At 40.6% G+C, this 25,795-nt stretch overlaps 1 protein-coding gene across 1 annotated transcript; it reads left to right on the plus strand.

Moving 5' to 3' along the window:
* The first annotated feature begins 3,916 nt into the window (after positions 1-3,916).
* lmo4a (LIM domain only 4a) lies at positions 3,917-24,521 on the plus strand. The gene is made up of 5 exons (XM_038734100.1): positions 3,917-4,275; positions 11,988-12,240; positions 16,917-17,013; positions 17,502-17,660; positions 18,326-24,521. Exons 2-5 carry the CDS (start codon positions 11,999-12,001, stop codon positions 18,332-18,334), a joined length of 507 nt encoding a protein of 168 aa, XP_038590028.1. The 5' UTR covers positions 3,917-4,275; positions 11,988-11,998; the 3' UTR covers positions 18,335-24,521.
* The last annotated feature ends 1,274 nt before the right edge of the window (positions 24,522-25,795 follow it).

Below are 25,795 nucleotides of genomic sequence, written 5' to 3' on the forward strand. Positions count from 1 at the left end.
TGAGCCCCCCTTTGGCTAAAAAAGTCCCACTGCAAAAACACTAGTGTATCCTTAAAAGATGTACATACATAGGCTTATTTATAGAAAATTTGTAGTGAACTTTAACTTCAATCTGATATCATAGCATCTCAGTAATTAGGGCCCAAGCACAAAAGTGCCAGGGGCTTAGGATGGCTAAAGCATCATGAGATTTTGCACACACGTCAGGTTTGGCAAAAATTGCAAAGCACTGATTGGGCTTGGATGTGGCCAGGGGGCTCTATAGCGCCCCCTACACAAAGTGAAGTGAAACGCACAACATAGTGCATTTCACTTCGATGTATGAAATCTGGAAGGCAGATGTATCATCCCTAGATTTAAAACATGACTTTTGGAGCCAAACCCAACAGAAAATCAACCATGTTTACCATTTACATACTCCTAGAGAATGAATATGATCGACTTCAAATTTGGGCAGTGCAATCGAAACACCTCATCAATGCTAAATTGTGAAGCTTTTTAGGATTCATTAAATTCACTCCATGGTGTAAATTTTGATGCTTTGCCATGAAAAAGGAAATAGTGTGTAAATGAAAGGTAGTGTGTAAATGAACGGAAGTAGTGTGTAAATGGACTTTGACATGGTCAAATCTCACCCAAACTTCACATGTTTGATTTGTTTGAGTTCCACCCAAAAGACAACAGTTCGAGATGACTGCGGCTGACTTTCGCCGACTTCATAGTCTAACGTGAGCTGCAGGTGACTGCAGGGGCGGGGTATAAAAACAGCACCGTCAAGTTGGACACATTCTACCTGCATCAGCTTGCTGTGAGCTGAGATCAATGACTGATCCCTGGACCAGGCAATAGTGTGGCTCCAATTTTGTGCGGCCGCCAGACTCGTGTGACATGGTGACGTTTTGCAGCGCTGGCGAATGTCGGACACAGTTTCTAACCAGCATACCTAAGTCCAGCAGCGCTGCATGAAGTCAAACACACCTAACAACATGCCAGTATTCAGACATAGTCATAGAGCCACCTACTGGCATCAATAAATGACATGTTTTATACATTGATGTTGGCAGAAATGCCCTTGATGATATTATATTGCTTTGTGTGCTTTCTTCAAAAGAAATTGGCTCAATAGTGCGAACAATGAAATTTCAGCGAAGCACCCTCTTCAGCAGTACATTTCACCTTGATGGACAAAATGTTGGGGAGTGTATCATCTCTAAAAAGACCCTAGAACTAAATTTAGACCCTGGTCCCTTCGGTGGAAATGCAGCAAGTTCCTCCAAAGGTTTCTAGTTCCAGGGTATAGTTCAGTTTGCCTTGGTTTGATTATTCTGATCCCTGTCACCTGTGTTGCATGTTAGTCCCTGTATATAAATGGTTGTCTGTTATGTTAGTCTGTGTCCGGTCATCATCGTCAGCCAAGTGTTATGTTCCCTGGTGTATTCTTCTGTTGGTTATTTTTGGAAAATGCTGTCTTGGATGGATTCTGCTTTTTGGATGTCACCTGCACCATCTTATGTACACCTTCAGTTTCCATGAGTTAAATAAATACCGCTAACTGAACTCTGCTCGTTTGTGTCTTGCAAATGGGCTAAAACCTAAAACCTGTCAGTCACTCGCCCAACCCAGACAACCCTTAGGTCTCCCTGAAATGGCAACCTCCAGGGCAGGAAAATGAAACAAACACCAAAGTGCCAACAGCTGCAGTTCATCAAATGGCCACTTGAGGCTGGCTCCCTAAAGCCAGTCAGTCCCGGTCAGTCCCCATTAAAATGCTCCATTAGCAGAACTAAACATGTTTAAAGCCTGGTACAAATCCTGGTATCGGTCTATAGCAAATTTCCCCATTCATGACAACTGTACAAGGGGGTAACTCATTTAAATTACATTAAGGCTTAAATGTCAGGATTCTCAGTCATTGAGGTTATCGTTGTCAAATGGGGGTCAAAATCAAGGGCAACGGGACTTGGTTTAAGATACTCAAAGATGTTTCACCTCTCATCCAAGAGCCTTCTTTAGTTCTGACTGGCAGGGAGTCCCAGGTTTTTAACGCGGTTGCTATCAAGGCGACAAATGTTGTTTGTTTCATTAGTGCTCCTGGCTGTTGTAACAACAGTCCTTATGGTGTGAGAGTTTGTTCAATCGCCAAGGAAGGGATGAAAGGACAACATTGTAAGTGGGGGGAAAATTCTTAGCTTTTTAAGTGGAATAGATTTTTTGAATAATTAACCTTTATTAAACCAGATCTCATTGAGATTTAAAATCTTTTTCAAAAGAGACCTGGCCAAAATAGCAATAGTATATTAACAGAGCGGAGCTACAGACTTACAGATACGAACACCAGATAAACTAAATAACTCGAAAAGTTGAGCCAGGTTCCATTGGCTAATAGGACTGCAAAGTTAGCTGCACGACTAACTGAGCTAACTAGCTAATGGTAGCTAGCAGCAGAATAACCTGATATGTTGCCCACTATTTTTTTGGAGTATGATTTCAACAGGTAGCGTACATATAGCCCCGTGAGCTACAACTGAGTGCATACTTTACTTAATTATTCCCATGTTATGCTACTACATAACTAAATATCAAATGGAAATAGTGTAGGCCTACTTTTAACTTCACTCCATTTATCTGACAGCTGTAGTAACAAACTGCGATTTTATATGCAAAATGATCAACTTAAAAAATGTGACGCAACACTGCAGCCCCACACAGGGGGTTTCAGTTAGGACATAGAGTTAGACCTACACAGGATGGAGATGTTTAACTTATGCTGGGATTTACGTGAGGTCACCATGTACTAGTAAGAATGATAAAGTTGTAACCTGTCTCGCAACAAAACTCACAGCTTCAAGAGACCTTGATGTCCAGAATTATTATTTTTTATCTCCTTGCACAAGATCATTTTGCACACAAATGAATATCTCGTGCGGATAAGATAAAAAAAATATTAAACTTTCAGGGCCATGGGGGCTCTGTACACTGAAAGTGCCCTTCTGTGTAATGTGTTCTTTTACTTTTTATATTTTAAGTAGGCTACATCATACTATGTACTTTCACTCAAGTAGAACTGTAGTATAGCTACTTTTATTAAAAGCATCTAAATACTTGTCTACCACTTTAAGTAGGCTTTACACTGTATGCCAAAACCAACAGACTTAGGAACAGTTTCTTCCCACAAGCCATCACTCTGATGAACAGCTGATTTCTGACTCATGGTGTCTGGAACAATTCCTGTGCAATAACCCAGTAACTCTGCCTCTAATCAGCACCTGTTTACTGGCTAACACTTCTTATTTATTCACCATTCTCTATTTCAGTGCTGTTCATACTGTTATATTGTCATATTGTAGATACCAAATCCACCTCAAGTCATAACTCCTGCACACAATACTTATTTAATCCAGCATCCTTTGCACTATGCTTCATTGGACTATGTACATGTGTACATGTATGCATGTATATGTACTTGTATATCACATCCACCTCTGACATTTACATACTCCTGCATCCTTTGCACTCTGCTCACTGCACTATATATCAACATGTCTATATTGTTTTTGTTCATAGTGTGTATACTTGTGTTGTCTACACTGAAGTCTGTGTCTGACTTTATTTTATTCTTATTATTGTGATTTTGTATTTTTGTATTAGTAAGCACATCGTGAGCAATGTACAATCCTGAGTCCAATTCCTCGTATGTGTACACATACCTGGCAATAAAGCTGGTTCTGATTCTGATTCTTTGGTGATAAGGATTCTTTACTATTCTAATGCCAGGGAAACATATCCTTACTACAAGCAGGATGAGTGCGACTTGGTCCATCCTGACCATGATCCTGACAGGAGACAGGAGCCAGGAGCCAGGAGCCAGGAGCCACACCCCTTTTCAACGTCAGAGGAGGAGTACGTTATAAACCCGTTGGAAGGACTGCAGACCTCTGTTCTGTGTCCGCGGGAGCGCAGTTCTCAGCAGGAACAAAGACAGCCGTGGAGGGACTGGTGAGCGAAGTGACTGGCTGTCAGTGAGCTGTTGGTGTCCGTCCACAGCCACAGAGCTTTAAATGGGAGAAGAGAAGAGGAGTTGTCCAACACTACTCGGGTCTTCACCACACAGGCAGACGTGGAGAGTAACGTTATAGCAGCTGAAGGGTTTACGGGTCGTTCTTCAACATCTGGCACTTTCTTGTGCTTTAGCTGACGGCGAGATAAGCTGGAAGCCGCTGCCGTTTCTGCAACTAAGTTATTCACTCCGACGACTTCCAAGCGCACAGCAGTAAGGTGAGTTGTATTACAGCGAACCTTCACTCAGTAAACCAACATGCTTCTCCCACAGCTTCCAGTTCATGGAAAACTTTACCTTTAACCCCCCCCCCCCCCAGTTTTACACAACGGAAACTGACCTGAATTGTATAAAAATAATTCATAATTCAGCGACCTCGGCTAACTAATTACTTGGTATTTAATGGCGTTTTTGTTCAGCGTCAAGATTAGGGAAACTTGTTTATGGTTATTTGTGTCACTGTTTTTTTCTCCGAAGCGAAGCGAACATTAACTAGGCTAGTTTTAATAACGGTTGAGTCCACACGGTAATGTTTTGCTATTAAACATTAATAACTGTACTAAAATGATAACAATAATAATAACTAGTAGTAGTAATTATATTGTTAGTAGCAGTTGGAAGAATGTATGAAAATATAGTGAAATAAGTTGTTCCTCAGTGTTTGTGCCTATACTGCAGATCTGCAAGTGTATTGACTTCCCTTTTAATTTTGAAGACGTGAAGAACTTGTGCATGCAGCCTGTTTCTGTGCATGTGTATACAGCCCTGGAAAGGCATCTTTATAACTTGACTGCAACTGTAGTAGGCTTCTGCAAGAGAACACTTTTGCCACAGGACCTCGTGCCCTTGGTGTTGATTCAATAGAGACCCGTTTTAATGAAACAGCACGTCTTTCTCAGGAGAAGGAAACCCAATCTACCTCAGTGTGGTGCCAGCCTGACCATTAAATTACTGGAGACTGTGGAGTCCCTGCTGCCTTCCTCATGCTTACTTAGTAGCTTTCCCCAGACTTATATGAGCTGAGGTTATTTGTTAATTAAATCAGATGAGGTGTGTGTGTGTGTGTGTGTTGGGGATCCATGATTTCATTAGTGTATGTACTGTAGATGAAAAAAATAAAATAACCTCTGGGTAAAACGATTGGTCCAATGAGGTGCGTGTGTATTGGGTTGTAAATTGCCACAAATCTTAGCTAAATCCCAGGGAAACAGTAGACCAGTGTCTGATGGCTGACAAGACTGATCAGTCAAGCCTTTGAACATATTTTAAAACATACTTTTTATACCTCTGCATGCATAAAGGGTCAGAGATACTATAATTATTTATTCAACTTGATTATATTTTCTATTAGGTAGAGCAATTCTAGAGGTTCACTCATACTAAAAGGTTTAGAGTGTCACACAATGCCATGGTCTGATACGACCTCTGATCCAACAAGCCTTTGTCCAGGAATAGGCTTGTTAATGGAAACAGATATTCTATCCTTAAATGCTTGCCTTTTCATTTGAATTAAGATGTAATTGTTGTCATGGAGTCCAGAAATACATTTTGACAGAATAGTTATTCCTGTGTAAGAGCCTACAGTACGAGAGGCATCAGGCACTTGCATTCAGTTTGGGGACAATGAGCCATTATTGGCTCTGTCAACCTGAGACTGCATGTGGCTCCAGACTGCGGTGGAACTATGTTTCTCTTTATTAGCTCCTGTTTTTATTGACCGCTTTATCAGCCAGTTTGTTACCAGGCCAGAAGAAATAGTTGCTAATTCACCAGCCTTTGTTTTGGGTGAGGAGGGTACAAGTATCTAGTAAAGACTAGGGGGGTCCAACTGGTCCGTTTACTGAGTATGTGCCAGGGGAGTGACGAATTTTCAGTTTTCAACAGCACATATGTCACATAAACATTTATTTGCTCCTAACTGAATAAAATGGTATTTATTAATTTATTCAGCTTTCAAATAGTCACTAATAATGTGATAATGTACAGTATATAAATCCTAGCCTAGCCCTGAACATTTTAGGGTATTTTTTATTGTAGCAGAGCAGAACTTTACCTGGAGTGCTGTGTTGTCTGAACACGTTTAAATTAAGGCAAATTGTCCTGAATAGCCACACTTAAATGCTGTCATACAGAGAGGCGAGACACGGTGAATTGTACAAATGGGGGCTACTCTTGAGAATGGGGGGAAAAAAAGAGAGCTTGAGAGAGAAGTTGAAATCACTTTCTCTGTGCTTGACTGCTGCTGCCAGCAACCACCTGCAAAATACCCAGAGGAAATGTGTGGATCCATATAGATGCTAGTGAGAAATGCACGTGAATGACAAAAGGAGAGACTAACTGCAAGGTAGAAGAAGTCGTCAAGTTAACGCATGAGCTGGTTGACCTAGCCAGAGATTGCTCTCGCTTTATTTTAGTGGAAGCTGTTGTATTCACGCAGACTCGGCCCACTAATTGATTTCACGGCTGGTGATGTGCCGCCCAAAGGAATCTGGCGCTGAAGACAGGAAATACATGAGGAAAAACAGCAGGACCATTGACCATTAAGACATCCTGTGTTCTCTGTATAAATCTAGTAAAATCTTATATTCATGTTACATAATAAGCACTTACATTTATTGCTTAAAAGTCAGTTGCCACGTTGCTAATGGCAGGGGGAAGTCAGAGGTTGAGCTTAATGATAAATTCAGCAACATGATTCAGTTCACTTGTAGACTTACTTATTCAACAACTGTGGTGTGATGTTTTGGTCCTGGTTGCTCTAGATATGCCAGATATCACAGCTCTGGTCAGAGGATTCTCTAAAGCTCATGGGAAGTGTAGTGTTTAGTGCACTCAGAAATCTACATGCACAAAGTCAAGCTTTACCTTATACAAATTGTTTTATTTATTAGCATTTATCAAATAACAAGACCAAAGTCAATCAAGTCATGTTGTCATCTTTATAAATAATTCATTATATCATTACTAAATCACTGCTTTGTAGATGAATCAGTTCAGTAACATTGTAACATTTTAAATATAATTAAATGTTTCTAGAGCAGCAACAACAAAGTCACTACATAAATACAATTACATGTCAAATAAATCATATTCCAGACATCATAATACTAGTTCCTACTAGTTCAATAGTATACTGAGTGATGCCACCAACACTGATACTAAAGTGGTACTTATGCATTACCAGTGATGAACTTATATAATAAAGTGCAATTAATGCCAATTGTAGAATTTAAGATATGTGGTATTTGTTGGAGCCATATTGAGTTAATTTATGATATTTTGATTTATGAAATGAGAAGAAGTGTGGCTTTGTTTACTGACCTGCTCCTCCTGGATTCTGCGTCACTAAGGCACTGATAGATAGCTTTAAGTAGGTGATTGAAAGGGCCTGTGTGTGAGTTAGATGGGGAAGAGCAACAGTTTTCCGGCTGCAGCGCTTTCAGATAATAAACTTAAATTGTGTGTTGATCCTTTTATTTTTTTGTAAGCAAAGTCTACCGGAGTGTATAGAGAAGAAAACTATATTGAAGTTACTTTGAACAGACTGTATCTGCGCTCGTGCTTCATGAAGTGTATGTGTTGGCAACTCCTCACCTAACTCCAGGTGGCTTCACAGAAGATTTATTAATGACTTCAGTATTCACGGTGAAAGTATTACCATTCCTCTATATAATTAGGAAGCACTGCATCTGTTGTGAAGGTCTCACTGAGATGGGAGCGTCGGGCCTGGCCAATGAAAAACAGGAATTATAACATACTGATACACTTGCACATTTTTGCACAGAGGTATTTGATGAACAAACGGATTTGACTAAGATGTACTGAATAAACTTATTTTTAACTTTATGCAAATCAACTTAACAAAACATTCTTGAATGCCATTGCCAGAATTTAACAATTACACTGCTTTCAGTTTACACCTCTACTCATAATAGGTTGGCAAGGCTGTCCCATTTCAGTGGCTCCTCCAAATACAGTCAAGAAGCTCTGCATTTTTTTGCATTCATTTGGGGGACATGGGTATCTGTGCTCTTCAATTTGCCACAAACCACTGCACTCTGGTCACTTTTGTATATTAGTATCCAGGTTATGATTGAGTTTTTGGGCTATCCCAGTTATGTGTTTGTTCATGTAAACATCATATCCTGTTCTCACAAACCCGGATAAGCCCTTATCCTGGCTTTAGGAAGCCACATTTGCTGGCTGGTGTACTCAGATAAAGCCCAGGATACTGTTATACCTAAACAGTCAGTCAGGAAAACAAAAAATATAATGGATTTTTACTCTACAATCTGAATTGAAAATGAAAGTCTGACACCAGTAGGGCAGAGGGTAAATGTTAACTGTCGCTCCTGTCTTCCAATACTGCTGAGCATATGACAAAGGCAAATTAAATTAAGTTGCTTGGAGTTGTATCACTCTTCAAGTTAGGATTTCTGGTTAGTATTTCTGCTTGTGCAGAAGAACCACACCCCACACCAGGGGAGATCAGAAATGAAAACAGTGTTGAAAATTAGCTTAGAAAAACATTGGGCACAATTTTCAGGCTCTTGTGCAGTGCCCCATGCACTAATACAGGTGGTATTACAGGAAAAGTGGTACTGCACAAGAGCCTAAAAAACCTTTTGAATTGAATAACTGTTTTGCATGGATAGGACATGTTCTACTGAATAAAAAAACTCACATAGGCATTAATTATTCATTGAACATGTTTTATTTGAAGTCCTGACTTTGTGAATATTCTGAATATCGATGGATATTCTTTATTCAATGTAGAATTAAATACCCTCCTCTTGGTAACTTGTTCTTGCTGTGTTCTAAAGAAGATTCTAACAAGTTAGGCTGCATGGGACACACCCCTCTGGATTATGAAATATTGAAAAATATAAATACACTAAAGATTGTTATTTCATCAGCAGCAGTGTTTATAGTGAAATCATCTAAAACAATATTAGATGACTTTTGTCAGTGTACCTTGAGGTTGGGGTTCATATCCCAATATAGTTCATTAAAAGCAAAACAAGACAAGTAACCAGTAACAGAAGCCTGCATACACTGTAAAAAAGGATTCTGTGGTCATATAGATTTGAATTAATGTATTAGGTAAAATATATTCAATATGATTGTGTTTTTGATTTTGAGGCAAATATTTAATTAAATTTCAAATAAAAATGTTTGGAATAAAATCCACCCATTGTAGTTAAATAAAACATAAGCATTAAATAGCACCCAAATAGAGAGAATATTGAGTGAATTCAAATTAATGTAATCAGGCAAATTTTAATTGAAAAGCTTCCTGTCAAGAATTCCCATGATGCATGGCGGTGAAGGGAGTTTTGTTAAAATTAACTAATAAGTCTCCTATTTGTTTGAAATACAAAATGTAGAATATAGTGTTTTTTTGTTGGTAATTGTCCTTCTTGTGGTGTTTGTTTTTCTATACAGTCTATGGTTTACTATTGAAACCAGGAGTAAAGTGCCTGTTTTATTTGATAAGGCTGCACTGCTCATGACGGATGTATCAAAAGCAATTCTCTTGTATGTTCATGTCCCCTACCTAGCCGGTGGCCTGGGTCGGCTGCCCCCATGCTATCTTCCTAGATGATTAATACTCAATTATATATCATTGAGATTGAGATATATATATATATATGTGTGTGTGTGTGTGTTTATATATAATATTAGTGCTATTTATACATTAGGGAGTTTATCTTTTTCAAATCAAGTCAATATTTTTGTTTAGGTTGTAATTAATTCTGTTTTCTATTTGAATCTACTCATATTAAATGGATAACTATTAAGGGTCTCATTTAATTAATATTTACTCAATACCAAACATAGTGAAATTTAATTAATAATATTTCCTGTAATCAAGTTGTTTACTTCTAATATTTCATTTGTGAATTAGATAGTTGGACTCACTTTTTCAAGTCATTCAAAGATCAGCTCATTGATGAATAAGCCTTCACTAATAGGAAGGCTTGGTCCCAGTGCATGAGGCTGTCTGTGGTTTTAATGTAGCCTTGGGCTTCTTAACATTGTGTTCCTGTGGCTGATTAGAGCCAGGTGTCTACTCTACAAAACAAGGGTATTGAGGGCAGCCTGCTTCACTGCAGAGGACCAGCTGCTGCAATCTCAAATAATCTTGTGGGAAGGCTAGTCGTAAAGCTAAACATGCCCTCGCTGAAATTAGATGCTCTAGAGGACAAATTGTGCTGCTGTTGCTCATTTGGAAAATGAAATCTAGTCCTGCAATTATTTTATGTTGTTGTTGGCGCTAATTATAAATCATGGAAGCGGCTGAAGAGGCAGTGTTGCTGACTCATTGCTGAGTAGGACACACTGCTGTGGTTGTACTCAGTGTGATTCAAAAGCAATATTATTCCCAGCTGTGCATGAAATCAGTTCAGTTTTGTAACGGAAAAATAAAGACAGGAGAAATACAGTAAATGTTGCCTAATGGCATGGTTGTTACACTGTTTCCACCATGGTGACGTTACTCTTAACCATTTCATTTTGAAACAGTTTGTTTCAGACATTTTGGTTTTGTTTTCATGACGTGTAAAAGAGATGATGATGAAGAAATTAGCAACTGAATCCAATAAACTACGTTTCCAGAAAGTATAGGCCTCTGCATCCTGTCAGAGAGCAGCCATAACATTTGGTGGAAGACCAAATGCTGCATAGCTTCAAAGATCCTCATCATGGGACATATTAAACAGTTAAATTAAGATATTTGTTGGCGTGTGTGTGGTTTCGTTTGAGTTGGACACACCTTCGTTTGGTGTAAAACAGCAAGTCTCAGATGGGAGTGTGTGTGTGTGTTTGTGTGTGTGTGTGTGTGTGTGTGTGTGTTAGTTTTCCTGTTGGGGTTTCACATTCCCATACCCCATAAGTAAATAGCCCCAGGCTTTCTACCAGGAAGTTCTAAAACCAATCGATTGGATCTGGTGCCAAGAGCCACAAGATGGGTTGTGTTCCTGTCTCTCTCTCTCTGTACTTTTCTTTAAATTCCCTGCACATTAAATGTACAGCAAGGAATGGATTTATTTTGGGATAACTTGAATTAACTGTTGGTTCCCTTCTAAAGTTTTTCCTGAAAGAAACACGGGAGTTGTTGCGCTGAAGAACAGCACAGTCTGATCATTGGATTTATGTGACCTGGATATTTAAGTGAGTTAAGTTTGAAAAAAAAATCAAACAAAAATACCAAACATTCTCTGATTTCAGCTTATCCAATATGAAGTTACATTTCCTGTTTTATAACATTGTAAACTGAATATCCTTTTGGGTTTGGACTGTTAATCAGACTAAAAAAGACCTTTGAAGACGTCAGCTTGGGTTCTGGGAACTTGTGTTGAGCATTACCCCTATAGTTGTTGACTTTTTATACACTAAACAATGAATCGATTAATTAGGGCTGTACCCTTTCAGGACACAAATCATTCATTGTATTGGCACTTTAGGCATATGCATGTGACCTTGGCATTTTTTTCCACCTTACCTATGGCACATGAGAAATATATTATTAATGGCATACTGCGTACCTGCAGGGCAGCTGCACCACATAAACTCCTATAATGGCCTACGTGAGTCTCATGTTTTACCTGTAAGTGTCACATTTTAGTGCTTCATCTGTGATATAAAAACATTTTTCCGCACAGAGATTAAAAGTGTGCATCATAGTCCAGCTCACCATGGAGCGTCTGTCCTGCCCTCTACAGCGGGCAGAGCTGAGTAAACAGTGGAGGAGGTTGTACAGTGTCTGCTTCAAAAGAAGTTTAGCCGACTTTGCTCAAATTCAGCACCACGCAACAGAAACTCGCACTGCTCTGCGTCGGGGATATCAATTTAGAGTTTTTATTTAAAGATGCCACTGTCCTGCCTCAACTTTTTGTCCTCTCTCCTTTACCTCTCGCCCTGTCTTCAGGTTGTTACAGGATGGTGAACAGCAGGGTGGAGGCGCCCACAGTGGCAGTGATGGGCAGTGGCGGGGGGACAGCCGGCAGGTCATGCGCAGGATGTGGAGGTCGAATAGCAGACCGTTTCCTGCTTTTCTCCATGGAACGGTACTGGCACACGCAATGTCTCAAGTGCTCCTGCTGCCACGCTCAGCTGGGCGAGTACAGCAGCACCTGCTACAGCAAAGGAGGCATGATCCTCTGCAAGAACGACTACATCAGGTGAGCACTGATGTTCGTTGCAAACAGTGGGCTATAAAAACTCAAGTCAAAAAATTCAAAGCCAAAGAAAAGGAGCATATGCTTACAAGTGAGAAGCTGGAACTGGGTGATGTTAAGTGATTTTGCTTGAAAAAGTACAAAAACAATTAATCAGTTATCAGATTAGTTGCCAATTACAAAAGGCACACATACATAAGATATTGTCTGCTAGTTGCAAGACATCATGCAAGTATAATTCTCTACCATCAGGTTACTCTCAGAAACGTCATGTTTGTCATGTAATGTCATGTTTATATACTTTTATCTATTAGTCTTACTCCGCAATGTAAAATGTATTGCACCCATCATTACAGACTTCTCTTCCACATGCAACGACAGCAAGTGCACCTGATGAATACCAAAATATGACTAAATACACCATGTCTGTTTGATGCTAGCATGGTTAGCTGGTTATCTTTGTCATATGCCAAATTTTGATCAAACGATAATCTGCAGCTTGGGAGCCAAGGCAGTGCCGGTAAACAGGAGAAGGCAGTGTAAGTGAAGACCTAAGGGAAGAGAGCGCTACAGCACGATGTCCACAGTGGACAGTGGACTGCAGGAATTGAATGCAATCAATCAGAATTGGAGAAAAATGTTTACATGCTGTTGACGCCATTTTCCAAAACAGAGATCCCTGGTTAGAATTTCCTCATTTACCTCTTTTCAGCATCAAAACGTCTCTGCAGGAAGTAGATATTCTGCCTGTTGTCATTTAACTGACTCACACTGACTTTGCAAATGCATAGTCTAAATCTAGTATGCAATATTTGTCATCACTATTTTATTTCACGGGAAGTTAAGTAACTTGTTTTTAGTGAAATAAATTTTTTGTCTGTGACAGATAATCACATGGTGAGTGAAAGCAAGCACTGAAGGTTATGTTAAAACTAGAACAGTAATGGTAAACGTGTATGTGCGAGCTTGTGCCTGTGTTTTGTTCTTTGTAGACAGCGTGCCTTTTAGTGCCTATGAGGCAGATTGGTTTAACACAGATGGGGATTTTGTGGGTGCCCACGTCTCCGGGGCAAACACAGGGCTGGATGTGGAAAGCCGCAGCTGAAGGCCTGCTGAGGAGTAACTGAGACACTGCAGACTTTGTATATCAGGCCAGTAATGATACATCAGCTATTAGGACCTCTTGTGAAATAAATAAAGCTCTTACTGTATACTAAAATTACACCACAATCTGCAACAAGATACAGTGCATAGTCATGAGAGGCCGGCTGGGTTTTGAACAAATTCCTTATTTAGTCCACAAGTGAAATGGGTCTGCTATACAGATGTTTCTTCAGGTGTATATTAAAATGCTCCTGATGATGATGATAATACTCATGTGGTATTCCAGTAGTGTTCTTCCAAATTGGATGTTGATAGGTTCCTGTTGTATTTGTAACTAGCCCGAGGTTTAACCCCAAATCCCACCGTGTGGGGGGTTTATATTCCTGAGGACCCGATAGCACAGAGACAGTTGTAAAAGACGAAATCACACAACGATTTATTGACACCTTCACAAGAATGTGAGATGGTTTCTTGCTGGTAGTCTTGTGAGCGGGCAGACATGCAGCATGAGCAGAGCAGGCGGGGGAGAAACAGGTGGAACGCTGAATGGGGCAGAAAGACTGAGCTCTCTCACTGAGACCAGAACCTGATGTACTTGAGTTCTTGAGTCCTGTTCTGCTGAAGAACAGAGTTTAGAGAGCCGCACTTTATATACTGCAGGTCTTTGATTAGAAGTGCCTTTTTTAAAATTCAGTTCCGTTCTGTTGCAGCTTGCACTTCACTGCAGGTTGATTAAGGCAAACACAGTGGGATCATTTCGCTAGATTTCAGCTCCAAGTATTTCAGGAAAGTTTGATAATACCATTCATCATTTAGCATAAAATGTTGATACAGTCGCATCCTTATTATACACTATTAAGAAAGTCCAAGTACAATATCAAGTTAAACATCTGTTACCACAGCAATCATAAATGAGCTGCAAACTCTTTAGTCCGTGTTGTGTCTGTTCACTAGCCCTTAGTTTCAATTGCTCAGCATGCATTGAAGGGTGGTGTGAATTTCTAGATGTTGCCCTGCAGCTTGACTATTATTATGCTATTTGTTTATGGCAATTTGTGCTCATGTGCCAGGTTAGTACTGTTGAAATGCCACTTGCCATTAATTTATTCCGTTCCGTGGCACCAATGCAAATAAAAAGTGTAACATAAAGTGTGTATAAAAAAAGTAAGAAGTGACATGATGAGAAGACGTTTGCATTTAGTGTGGTTAACTAAAGACGCAGCATGTGTTCCGCTCTGGCCCTGTGGATCTGTCAGGTCCAATCCAACAAATTCTGAGACATAGCAAAGTTTGGAGGACCCAACTGTGTGTGTGTGTGTGTGTGTGTGTGTGTGTGTGTGTGTGTGTGTGTGAACAGGTACCTGCTCAGGTGTACTTAGATAGATAAAAGATAAAAAAAGATAAGAAATGCATTACTCGCCACTCTGCAGCCATTGAAAGACAGACCCAAACTGGTCAAGTAAGTGTCAGAGGGCATTGGTGTCATGACACACAAGAATGACAGAGGCTTCCTGTTCAAACTTCAGCCTTCTGCAGTTCAGGTGCTGACATGCTTCCAGCCTCTGATAGATGAAGATTAAGTGCTGCTGCGTGCTGCCAAATTCAAAGACCACAGATCTGACTTCTTCTGTGAGGGTTTATGTTTGTCCGCATTTGGTAAATGTTAAATGTGCTCTTTTGTTCACGGATGTTGTCCAGAGTTTATTCTGACTTTTCTCATCAAGGTCCAGATGTCAGAATGGCCGTGGTGTTTCTATTAGATGCAAATGAAATCCAGATGGCTCTGGAAATAATGCGCATGACCTCAAGATGCCACACAACAGCAAAACCACATGTCTGATGTTGCTATGGCAACACATAAAACATGGCATTCAGCAGGGAAGGTAACAGGCATTAGCTATGATGAGCTTTTACAACACTCAACGACAAAACAGCCTTGCATTGAACCAAAGGTCTGTGTTAGCATTTTGTTTCAGGCCCCGCTGAGATGGTGAAAGATCCAGGGAAGCCAGTTTGAGTAATGGATTAATGAGTCTGAAGGCTAATCACTAGCCAAAGCACTGCACAGTAGTTTTTAATTCAATAAGACAGATCTCTGGGAAGGCATGATGGTAACTGTCACACCCCCGCAGGAGCATGTCTACTCGTGCAGGGTCTCAGAAACAGCAGCACAACATCTGCGCCCACACACAAAAGCAAAAAAACACACAGCAGGGAATGTAAAAGGCTTACCTGTGACGACTGCACAGAAATGATTTCACCAAAGTCCAATTTAGTCATTTGCTCTGATGCCAGGTTTTATCTGACTGATAAAAATGATTTAACTCTCCAGCTTTGTCATGTAGGGGAAGGCCTGCCGGATGCCATTCATCTTGAGAAATATGTCACTGGGGCTTAACTTTATCTCCAGTAAGCTGCTTCATTAAGTGCTCTTGGCTCTCTTCTACATCTCCAGCTCCATCTGGACTCTGTACATCTACTAAACACTCCCAATCAGGGCACCGAGCTCTCCTTCATCCGCTGAACACATAACGACTGGACAAAAACAGTCAAATAGCATAAGACATAAAGCAGATCATTAAATTTAGAGAGCTCATCAGCCAACTTTCACCACTGTATGATAAATGCACTGTACCGACCACTCGAAGGCGACCCGCTCCACCTCTAAGCCACAGCCGTCTCACAGGATGAGATGGATAATCTGTTATTGCCGCAAGAAAAGCTGTGGACCACGGGACTAAAAAGAGTGCTGCCTGCACTTGGTGTCTATGCTAAATACCATACCTTTGCTAAAATTATACTCTATATATGAATTAACCTAATGAATTAATACAGGAGAAGCAGCTTGACTAAAGTAAGTAAAATCATTTAAGGGATTGTATCAGTATCTACGCTAAACAAAGCTCCAACACATATTCTGAGAAACTGTATCATTGGATGTTGTTAAGCCATACTTTTTATTGTGTTCTTTTAGCCAGAGTAGGAACAAAGTTATTGTTAAACTTGCCATGTGGAAGTATTGACGTCTCTCAACCCAGGACAACATAACAAGGTGCAACTTAGGAGAGCCGGCTCAGTTCAACTCACCTAGCCAAACCTTTGTCTCATGAAGTTCACAGAGGTCTGGAGAAAATACAATAAAGCCAGTGGTTCACCTTCCTAGAGTCATTTTATGTAACAAATGGATGACTGATTCCAGGAACCTTTTCAAATCTTAGCAATTTAAAGGTTACTTTTAAAGTGTAATAAAATAAATATTAAATACTATATATTAAACTGACCGTAAAAAGTCAGAGGTTTGCTTCTTTACAAAGAACAGCATCTGAGCAGCCATATTCTCAATATGTTCCAGTGGTAGTTTCATGACAATAGGGCTGCGTATACTGCCTTCTTTGGCGTATCGGGGAGTTGACGAGGGTGACGGATATGGACACCTTAACAAAAAATAAATCAGAGCTCCCTGTCAGAAACATCATTTTGTGAAATTCTTGTACATTTGGAAACAAAAACTTGTTGTGTGTCTATGTGATGTTGCTGTTGATAGTGACAGACTTGTGCCACGGTTTTATTTGCAGGCTGTTTGGACACAGTGGAGCCTGCAGTGCTTGTGGACAGTCTATACCTGCGAGTGAGATGGTGATGCGAGCACAAGGCAACGTTTACCACCTGAAGGTGAGTTTGATTATATATGATTAAGTGTCCGCTTTGACTGAGTTTGAGCATCATCGATGTAACACACAGAGTCCGCCCCCTCTCATCTTGCCGGAGTCTTTCACTCTTTCAGCTCAGAACACGGTTCGTTTCCAAGTGTTGATCCAGGATGTTGATGGAGCAGGTGTGTGTAAAGATGTGGGCAGCACAGTCTCTAAATTCCCATTGCTTGGCCAACCTGAGTCCAGTTTCGCCCAGACCTTAGCCAGGAGCTGATCTTTGATCCAAACCCTGGCTTCCTTTTCCGATGACTGACTTTTACTGACGTATTTCTGTCATAGATAACATGTGACACGTGTTTCAGCAATAAAACTGAAAAGTTTGGAGGAGCTACCAGCCGCTGCTGCCATTACCACATCATCAGGCTGTCATCAGTGAGAATATTATCATCTTGATAATAACTTGCTGATAAATAATAACACATGAAACTGTTTCTCTTTTTTTCTTAGTGTTTTACCTGTGCGACCTGCAGGAACCGCCTGGTCCCTGGAGATCGCTTTCACTACATTAATGGGACCATCTTCTGTGAACATGACCGGCCGGGAGGAGTTCTGCTCAGTGGACATCCAGCTCCCCTGCAGACCAACAGCATGATGTCTGACCAGAAGGTGAGAGGCTAGTAAGCATTTCTTTATCACCACTGTATTAATATGGCAATCGGGGATGAATGAACAGATGAGTGAATTAATAAGGTCAATCAAGTCATCATTAAACTCAATCACAATCAGTGAATGCATCCATGTCTTGGGATAAATATCTTTAAGGTTTACAAAACATTGGCTCTAATGTAATATAAAAGAAGCCATTAAACAATCATATTAATACATATTAAATTTAGTCTGTATTTTACCTTACAAAGGTTATTTCTGTACTCAGCGCTGATGCAGACATGGTACAAAGGGAAAACGGCAGACCTCAAGGGAGGAGTTTCAGTAACTTCCTGTGAGTGTCAGCCCTTAGGTCTGATGTGGTAAATAGAAGTAAAATAAGCACAAGACTTTTAACAGAAGGTGAACCCATAAAAATGACACCATACCATCTGAGAGGTCATGTTTGGAGGCATTCTGGATTTGACACCCGGATTGAAAAATCCTGGAGTTAGCTAAGGCAGTTTGCTGCTTTTAGAAATGCAACCTCACAGGAGCATTACCACGGCAATAAACCTGTTAGCTTGTCACTCGAATTAGGCAGCAGTCCCACAAATGAAGGAAACATTGTTCTACAATAGGTTTTACTGGTAACATTTACAACGTCTTCTCTCCAATGTTTCCAGGTCTGCTGAGGAAGAGGATGGAAAACCAAACATGTGCCTTCTCCCCCTCCTTTCTCCTCTGTCTCTTCCTTACCCTCCCCTACCTGTAAATCCTGCCATTGGTTGACCGCCCTCCATTCTGATGGACTGTCACTCCACAGATATTCATCACTGCTACTGGTCCAGTGCTCTGTTGGAGGGATGAGGATGGTTGGAATTTATTTATACAGTAGACTGTTGTCTAACGTGAACTGTGGCAATATTACTGATAAGAACTGGCATGGCCAGTGGGGGGTGGGGGGGTGGGGGGGGATGGAAGACTGTCATTTGTGTGATTCCAGCAGAATCATCCAGTACCTTTACCAAGCTAGCCAGTCACAGTGGGCATTGAAGAAGGAGAGAACACTGACAATGTGATTCCTGAAAGAGGTGAAATATTTCCAAAATCACACAGACTACACACGTAGTGTGACCAGTTTGAGGAAAACATCTCCTGAGTCGTCATTTCGGCTGCTGGATGTCTCCTCACACACTCTGAGAGACAGATGTACAAAAAAACATCTACATAGATACTTTTATTATTTTCTGTATAATTCTCTGCGAAATATTCAACAAACAAACATGTTAATCACGCTCTGGTGGTGAGGTTCCTACCACAGATACATGTTGCTTGAATTTTCTTTTCGCACTTTTTGTACAAAACTTTTCTCAGGCTACTTTGCAGTATTAAAGGACCATATCATTTTTTGTGTTTCTTTGTTTTTTTTTCTGTTTTTTTTTTTTTACCATTTTAACCCATTAACAACAAATAGTGGCTGGGTCCTTTATTTACCTCAATGAGAAAGAACCATGCCTTTATTTCTAATTTCCCCTGCTCCCCAGTTAATACAAAGTCAACACTTCTTCCATGTTCACCCTTTGTCTTGATAAATTCAGTATTATGTCAATTTTCACAGCACACATTACATTACTACTGCAAGAGTCATGTCAGGCCACTTATGCAAGAATCTTTACTCCTTAAAAGTCTTGTGTCCTTCCTGCTTTTAATATGAAAAAACATTGAGCATTGTTGACAATAATAATAATAATAATAATAACTAGAACTGTAAGCAGTTATAAGCAGGGTCCAAGCCTCCCGGCGCAAGCCGCCCCCCCTGGCCCCGCGAGTCGGTCCGGGCCCGCCATGATTTATAAATCACAGAGTTATAAATGAAAAGGGCTTGTGGTTACGGAGATGTGAAATGAATGTATGTCTATGGGAGTGTTATTTGATTTCCAATTAATAGCGCCACCTAGAGGCCGATTGACGCCAAATGTCACACAGGCCCTCGAGAGGGCACGCCACATAAGGTCCCCAAGTTTGGTGTAGATCGGCCATTGCAAACGTAAGATCTGATATGACATCCTGTTTTTAGCGTTTGCGCAAAAATGTCTTAGCTTATAATTCGGCCGTTTTTTGGCGGATTCCCTCTATGAACTTTCTTCAGCTTGGTGCAGAGATGGTCCGTGCGACGTTTCGTGCCGATCAGACTTGCGGCTTCGGAGGAGTTAATTAAAATAGGTTTTCCAGTTTTAAGGATTTTGCTAAATGAAACGTCATCGCACAGAGGTATATCCTATACCATTGGAATCGGCAGTATCCCCCAAACATGTAGACATAAAGTTTATGAATGTGCGATGTAGTGGCGCGTAGTGATGAGGATAAATGTCCTTTGGTTCAAAATCCCATTGAAATGAATGGGGTATTTGAGCTTCCATTATAGCGGCACCTTTAGGCCGAATTGCACAGAACTTTTCAGGTGTCATCAGGGCCCAATTTGGTATCAATCGGACTTGTGGTTATGGAGATATAAAATGCATGTAATCTGCAATAACAGCGCCACCTATGGGCATATTTGGTGCCTGTAGTAAGGGGACCATGCTGCAACAATTCGGCACTGGTTTCATGTCAGTGTGAGTTGTGGTTATAGAGGAACAATTTTTTGGGATTAAATAGCGCCACCTAGGGGCGAGTTGCACCAAATTTTGCACAGGCCCTCAGGGGGGCGTCCCACATTAATGCTCCAAATTTGCTGTCGATCGGCCATTCCAAAGCGAAGATATGACATAATTTCCTGTTTATAGCATTTTTCGCAAACATTTGCTAGCATATAATTGCAACATTTTTTGCGGGATCAAAATTTCCTCTACAAACTTTCATCAGCTTGGTCCAGAGATTATCCGTGCTAAGTTTGGTGTCGATCGGACTTCGGAGGAGTTAATTAAAATAGGTTTTTCAGTTTTCGCGATGTAGCGAAAAAAGTCTAGGCGGAAATGGGCGTGGCCTATACCACGAGATTCAGCTCGATCCCCCGACTGCATGGATATAAGGTTTTTGATCGCCTTCGTAGGCGGGAGTTCCAAGCCCAAATGCGTTGACCTGGCTTATAGTGTCCCCTAGTTAGAAGTGTGCAGATTTTTTGCGCCTAATTTACTTGCAGGGGCTTGTACCTACCCTATGAGTTTCGCGTCCCTAGCAGTTACCGTCTAGGCTGCAGTAGTGTAATTAGCGGCAGAAGAATAAAAATAATAAAAACGAGAACGATTCCAATAGGGTTACCTGCTCCGCTGGTACTGGGAACCACGATGCCTTGCAATCGCGAGTTCCCAGCCTACTCGGGCTTGGACCCCTAATAATAATAATGAACATTTCAATTAGTATGAAAACAATATTTCTGTTTACAAAAAGAAACTCAGCTCAGAGTGATGAGAATAACATGACTCTTATTGTACTGATTGAATTAGTGCTCTGGAAATGTACATTGTGTTGAATTTACCCCTGAAGCAGTTGTGGGAGGCTACAGGTAATTCTACCGGTCTCAGTGTTTTGCGACCCAGCCTTTATCTGTTTGTGCTGGCAACTATAATGTGAATACCGGCATACGCTACAGTAGTTGACATTTCAGCAAATGTCGGCATGTGTTTACATAAACTAAAATGGGGAACATGGTAGACATTAGTTGCTAAACATCAGCATGTTAAAGAAAAACTATGGTTTATAACAACTTGAATTTTATTTTTGTAGCTTTGGCCATCATTTAACACGCACTATGATAACTCCACAAAGTACTCTTGTAACACAGCAGCATGAAGCAGAGATGATCAGACAGGTTGAAAACAAACCCTTCCTTAAACTTTAAGTCGTAGGCAGTGTCCTCATTTAGGATCCTAGTGGCCTGGGGGTAGAGGCTCTTCCTAAGCCTCTCCATGCTGGCCTGGTGAATCCAATACCTTCTTCTCAACCACAGCAGAGGGTGAGATCATTAACAATTCGGCTAGCCTTATCTTACACCGCCTGGTTTAAATGTCCTTTAGGCAGGGTCGGTCACCTTCTATGAGACGTTCAGCCGTACTAACCTCTCTTTGCAGGGCCTTGCTGTCCTCTTTGGTGCTGTTTCTATACCACGCAGTGATGTTCGCTGTCAGGATGCTTTCATTATCTGTGATCAGGCCCACCACAGCTGTGTCTTCAGCAAACCTGATGATGGTGTTGGAGTTGAAAGTGGCTACACAGTCATGTGTGTACAGGAGTTCAGCAGGGGGCTCAAAACACTGCCCCTGGGAGTGGATGAGGTGTGTCTACCCACCCTCACTACTATAAAGGAATTTAGAGGTACTATGACACTGGTTTCCCCAGGTCATGTGAGGGTCAGTTGCTGAATTAAAGAAAGCCAAAGGTGACAGCCTGTGACTTTCCAGAACAGTAGGTCAGACTCTGCCTCTCCTATCTGCCTGCTTGGTCCACTGACTGACACAGTTGTCTTGATAAGGATGCACTGTTTTCCATTTGTTAGGTAACCCAAGATCCAGATTATCTTTGTTTTGTTTCATTACAGACAGACTGACTGGCTCTATGTAGAGAGTGTTGAATGGCACATGTGGCGTGTAGGTAAGCAGAGTCTTGTTTTAAACCAATATCCAATTGATTTTTCACACATGTAGAGTGTGGTGAACAACAACCTTGTTTGGACACATAGTGAATCTCTGTAGGTCTAGGAAGGAGAAATATAGGTTGTGGTGTTACATTATATCTGTGTGCTGTTATCAGTCTCCCAGGCCGGGCTCAATAAACAATGCTGTGAAAGTCATCAAGAGTCTCTGAGAACTTCTTTACCACACCTGACACAACCAGGAAGTCCCATGTTGTTTAATCCCAGGTCCTTGAGCTTTGTGACAAGCCTGGAAGGGACCATGGTGTTAAACACGGAACCAATGTCAATGAACAGCAGGTGAGACACGGTGGCGCAAAGGATGTGTGCTATGGCGTCCGTTGATTGGTTGGTTGGCTGTAGTGGGTCCAGTGTGCTGAATAGTGAGGAGCAGACCTTGGTCTTGGTTTCTTAGGTACAGGAATGATGGTGGACTTCTTGAAGGACATGTGCATAACAGACTGAGCCAGGGACAGGTGGAATATCATTATGAACACCAGCGCTAGTTGATCAGCATATTTTTGTTTGAGGACCAGCCCACTGATACCATCTGGTCCTGCAGCCTTTCTAGTATTCACATGCTCAGAAAGGGTGTATGCTGATAAAGGTTTTATCAGCGTACAGTGTAGCTGTGCGCTTGTGGTTTCCCTATGCAATGAGGGATTATTTGAAAAATTATGGGTGTGTTCACTTTCAGTTTTACCTCCAAATAAAATACAATTTGGATTGACCTTTAACTTGTTTACAACCTGTCCGGCTGCTGACATCACTGTGTTCTGAGACTTGGAGTACTGTATGGTATGATGAGTATAACTAATAGAGGTGTTGGCCAGAGCTATGAAAACAATACCCAAATTGAAATTTTATTTTTGCTGCATGTTAGCATGACAACCACATCCATATTTACATTTATTTCACTACTGTTTAATACCACCAACAAACTTTGGACCTCAAGTTTTATTCATATTTGAATTTAATGGATTTGGTTCTCTTTACAATGAGTATTACCACCTCATTGACTTTTTTTTTAATAGTCTATGATCATAGAGCTGCATGGCAGTGGACTCCTAATCTTGTTAGTTAATTGTTAGATATTACAGGCAAAACCACCAGCACAGTCCCTTGAGGCAGCGATGCCACTTAGAATTGATTAAAATCAGCCTTTAATGTCTCTAAATATCTGTATGAAGAAATGGACATGAAACAAAGTTTTAGAGAAAGGTTTCTAACAGTGGAGGTTCTTCAATGTATTTCATTGTTTTATATTTCCCCAAAGGTTTGTGATTCCAATCACTAAGTTGTTCTGGATTTATAATAATTTTTACACAATTAATCGGTGGAGATATACACAAGGATTCCTGACTTTTTAGGAGGGCAACTACAGGGCCAGGTAAATGCCCTCCCTCCATATGAATGGGTTTTCTTTATAGTGTATCACGATGTACCTTCTGTTCTTCTGCTCTTGATGGTAGTTCCAGACATCATGAATATGTGTAGAGTTCATACAGTGTTTGTAATTGTGTTTGGAGAAAATGTTTCTACAAGAGATTTAGCAGCAGTGATGTATACTGTACAATCTAAATGTTTATAGCAGCAGGGGTCGAGTTTTTACGGTTTAAACTGGTCACTCTAAAGTTCATAAATAAGTGAAGGAAGATTGAGAGGATATGTCCAAAGTGCACTATTATCCTGTCGTGTGCTACAGTGTATTAATCATGTTTTCTGTGTTGAAATTTGTAGGGGGGTTTTCAATCAAGAGAGACTGTGTAAAAAAAGAACTAAAATAATTTAGTCATTCAGCTGTGTCTCACATGTGATGAATGCTTGATTGTGCTGAGGATGATTTGGCTACAGCTACATCAAGTGTGTAGCAACGAGTTACAGATAGCCGCTTCAGACTGAGTAAGAAGCAAGAAACGCTTGTGGTTCTAAGACCAACATGGCTGATTACCCACAGGAATGGGATTTCAAAGGCCTGAGCTGAGGCCATTACAGAAGAAATTAAAGTAGGATGCACTGGAGGCTTGCATGGGCTTTAGCTGCACTCCAGTGTTGCAGTCTAATGAGGCCTAATCTGGTGAGCTGGTCTAATTAAAAGGGAGGGAGCTTTTTCCTGTGGGCAGTAGGCACATCCGCAGCTGTCTGAGGGGGAAAAGCAAAGTCAGATAATGCATTGTTTTCAACTATAAAAAGTGTCATATTTCTCTATTCTCTGTCCGTTCAAATTAAAACATTTAACTTGACATTTTTAACATGTTTGCTGGTCTCTGATCTTTCCGAGGTCTCTACTCTGGTTTGTCATGATTGCTTTTTGGCACAAAATGTGCCTTTTTAAATGAGCCTTTTCATATGTGGCATGGAAACTACAATATCATCTCATCCAATTTTAGGATCACTCCTTTCCCATATTGTTTGTGTGGCTTTTTACAGAGCAGAATTAAAGGCTTAAGTGAAGCACGCAGGACGGGTAGAGGCACACATGAGTAGCCAGCTGTGACTCTTCAAATTAACGGGCCTGGAAAACTCAGCGGCTCCTCTCATAGGGTTAGTCCAATTAGCTTCACATTCACAGTAACAATGAGGCTTTTAATGTTAGTGTTTCAAAGTGCTCTTTCATAATGATGGAGGGTGAACACATTCCTCTGGTTTTTCAGTCATGACTCCAAATCTGAGTGACACCAAGTTTCCTCTGAATCGACTTTAAAGTTGTCTTTGTTTGTCAGCCTGTTGCTTCAGATGAGGAGAATAAAAAATGTACTAATAATGAATACAGCTTCTACCAACACTTTAGCTTTGTGTTCAACTCAAAGGGTTGATTAACCCAAATGTCACTTACCTCTGGTGTAAATGGTAAACCACAAACTAAAAGCCAACATAAAATATACTTGCCTTTATTTAATTAAAATACATACTATCATATAGAAAAACCTGTCCTGTATGTAAATTGATATAGAGATATTTTGCCAATTTTATTAAGTAGCTGGTTACAGTAAACAATCTCAAAGTCATCTTCTCTGCACAAATGTTATTCAGGAAAATGTTGAAAATGCGAAAACCTTAGGAAATATAGTTTACAACATTTACTGACTTTTGAGAATTAGATTTTACATTTATTCATTTAGCTGACGCTTTTATCCAAAGCGACTTACAATTGCTATACATGTCAGAGGTCGCACACCTCTGGAGCAACGAGGGGTTAAGTATCTTGCTCAGGGACACGGTGTCTCACAGTGAATTCGAACCGGGGTCTCTCACACCAAAGGCAATTGTCTTAGCCACTGTTCCATTACCAGCTGATGTAGCTAGATGTGTACATAACTAGTATATTTAAGTATATTTATGTCACTTGTTTTCATTAAAACTGCTATCTTTTTAAGTGGAGCTAATTAGCAGTTTCAGGACCACACATCACTCACGTTATTGCTAGTATTTCCATAAATACCCACACGTCACATCTCCTCTTCTTTGCTCTTGCATTGTGTGCACCCTCCCCCCCCCCTTCTCTGTCCTGCCTCCTGATGTA

Source organism: Micropterus salmoides, unplaced genomic scaffold (genome assembly GCF_014851395.1).
Source record: "Micropterus salmoides isolate LMB-PRFRI ecotype aquatic unplaced genomic scaffold, ASM1485139v1 Ms_hic_scaffold_20, whole genome shotgun sequence".
Taxonomy (NCBI): domain Eukaryota; kingdom Metazoa; phylum Chordata; class Actinopteri; order Centrarchiformes; family Centrarchidae; genus Micropterus; species Micropterus salmoides.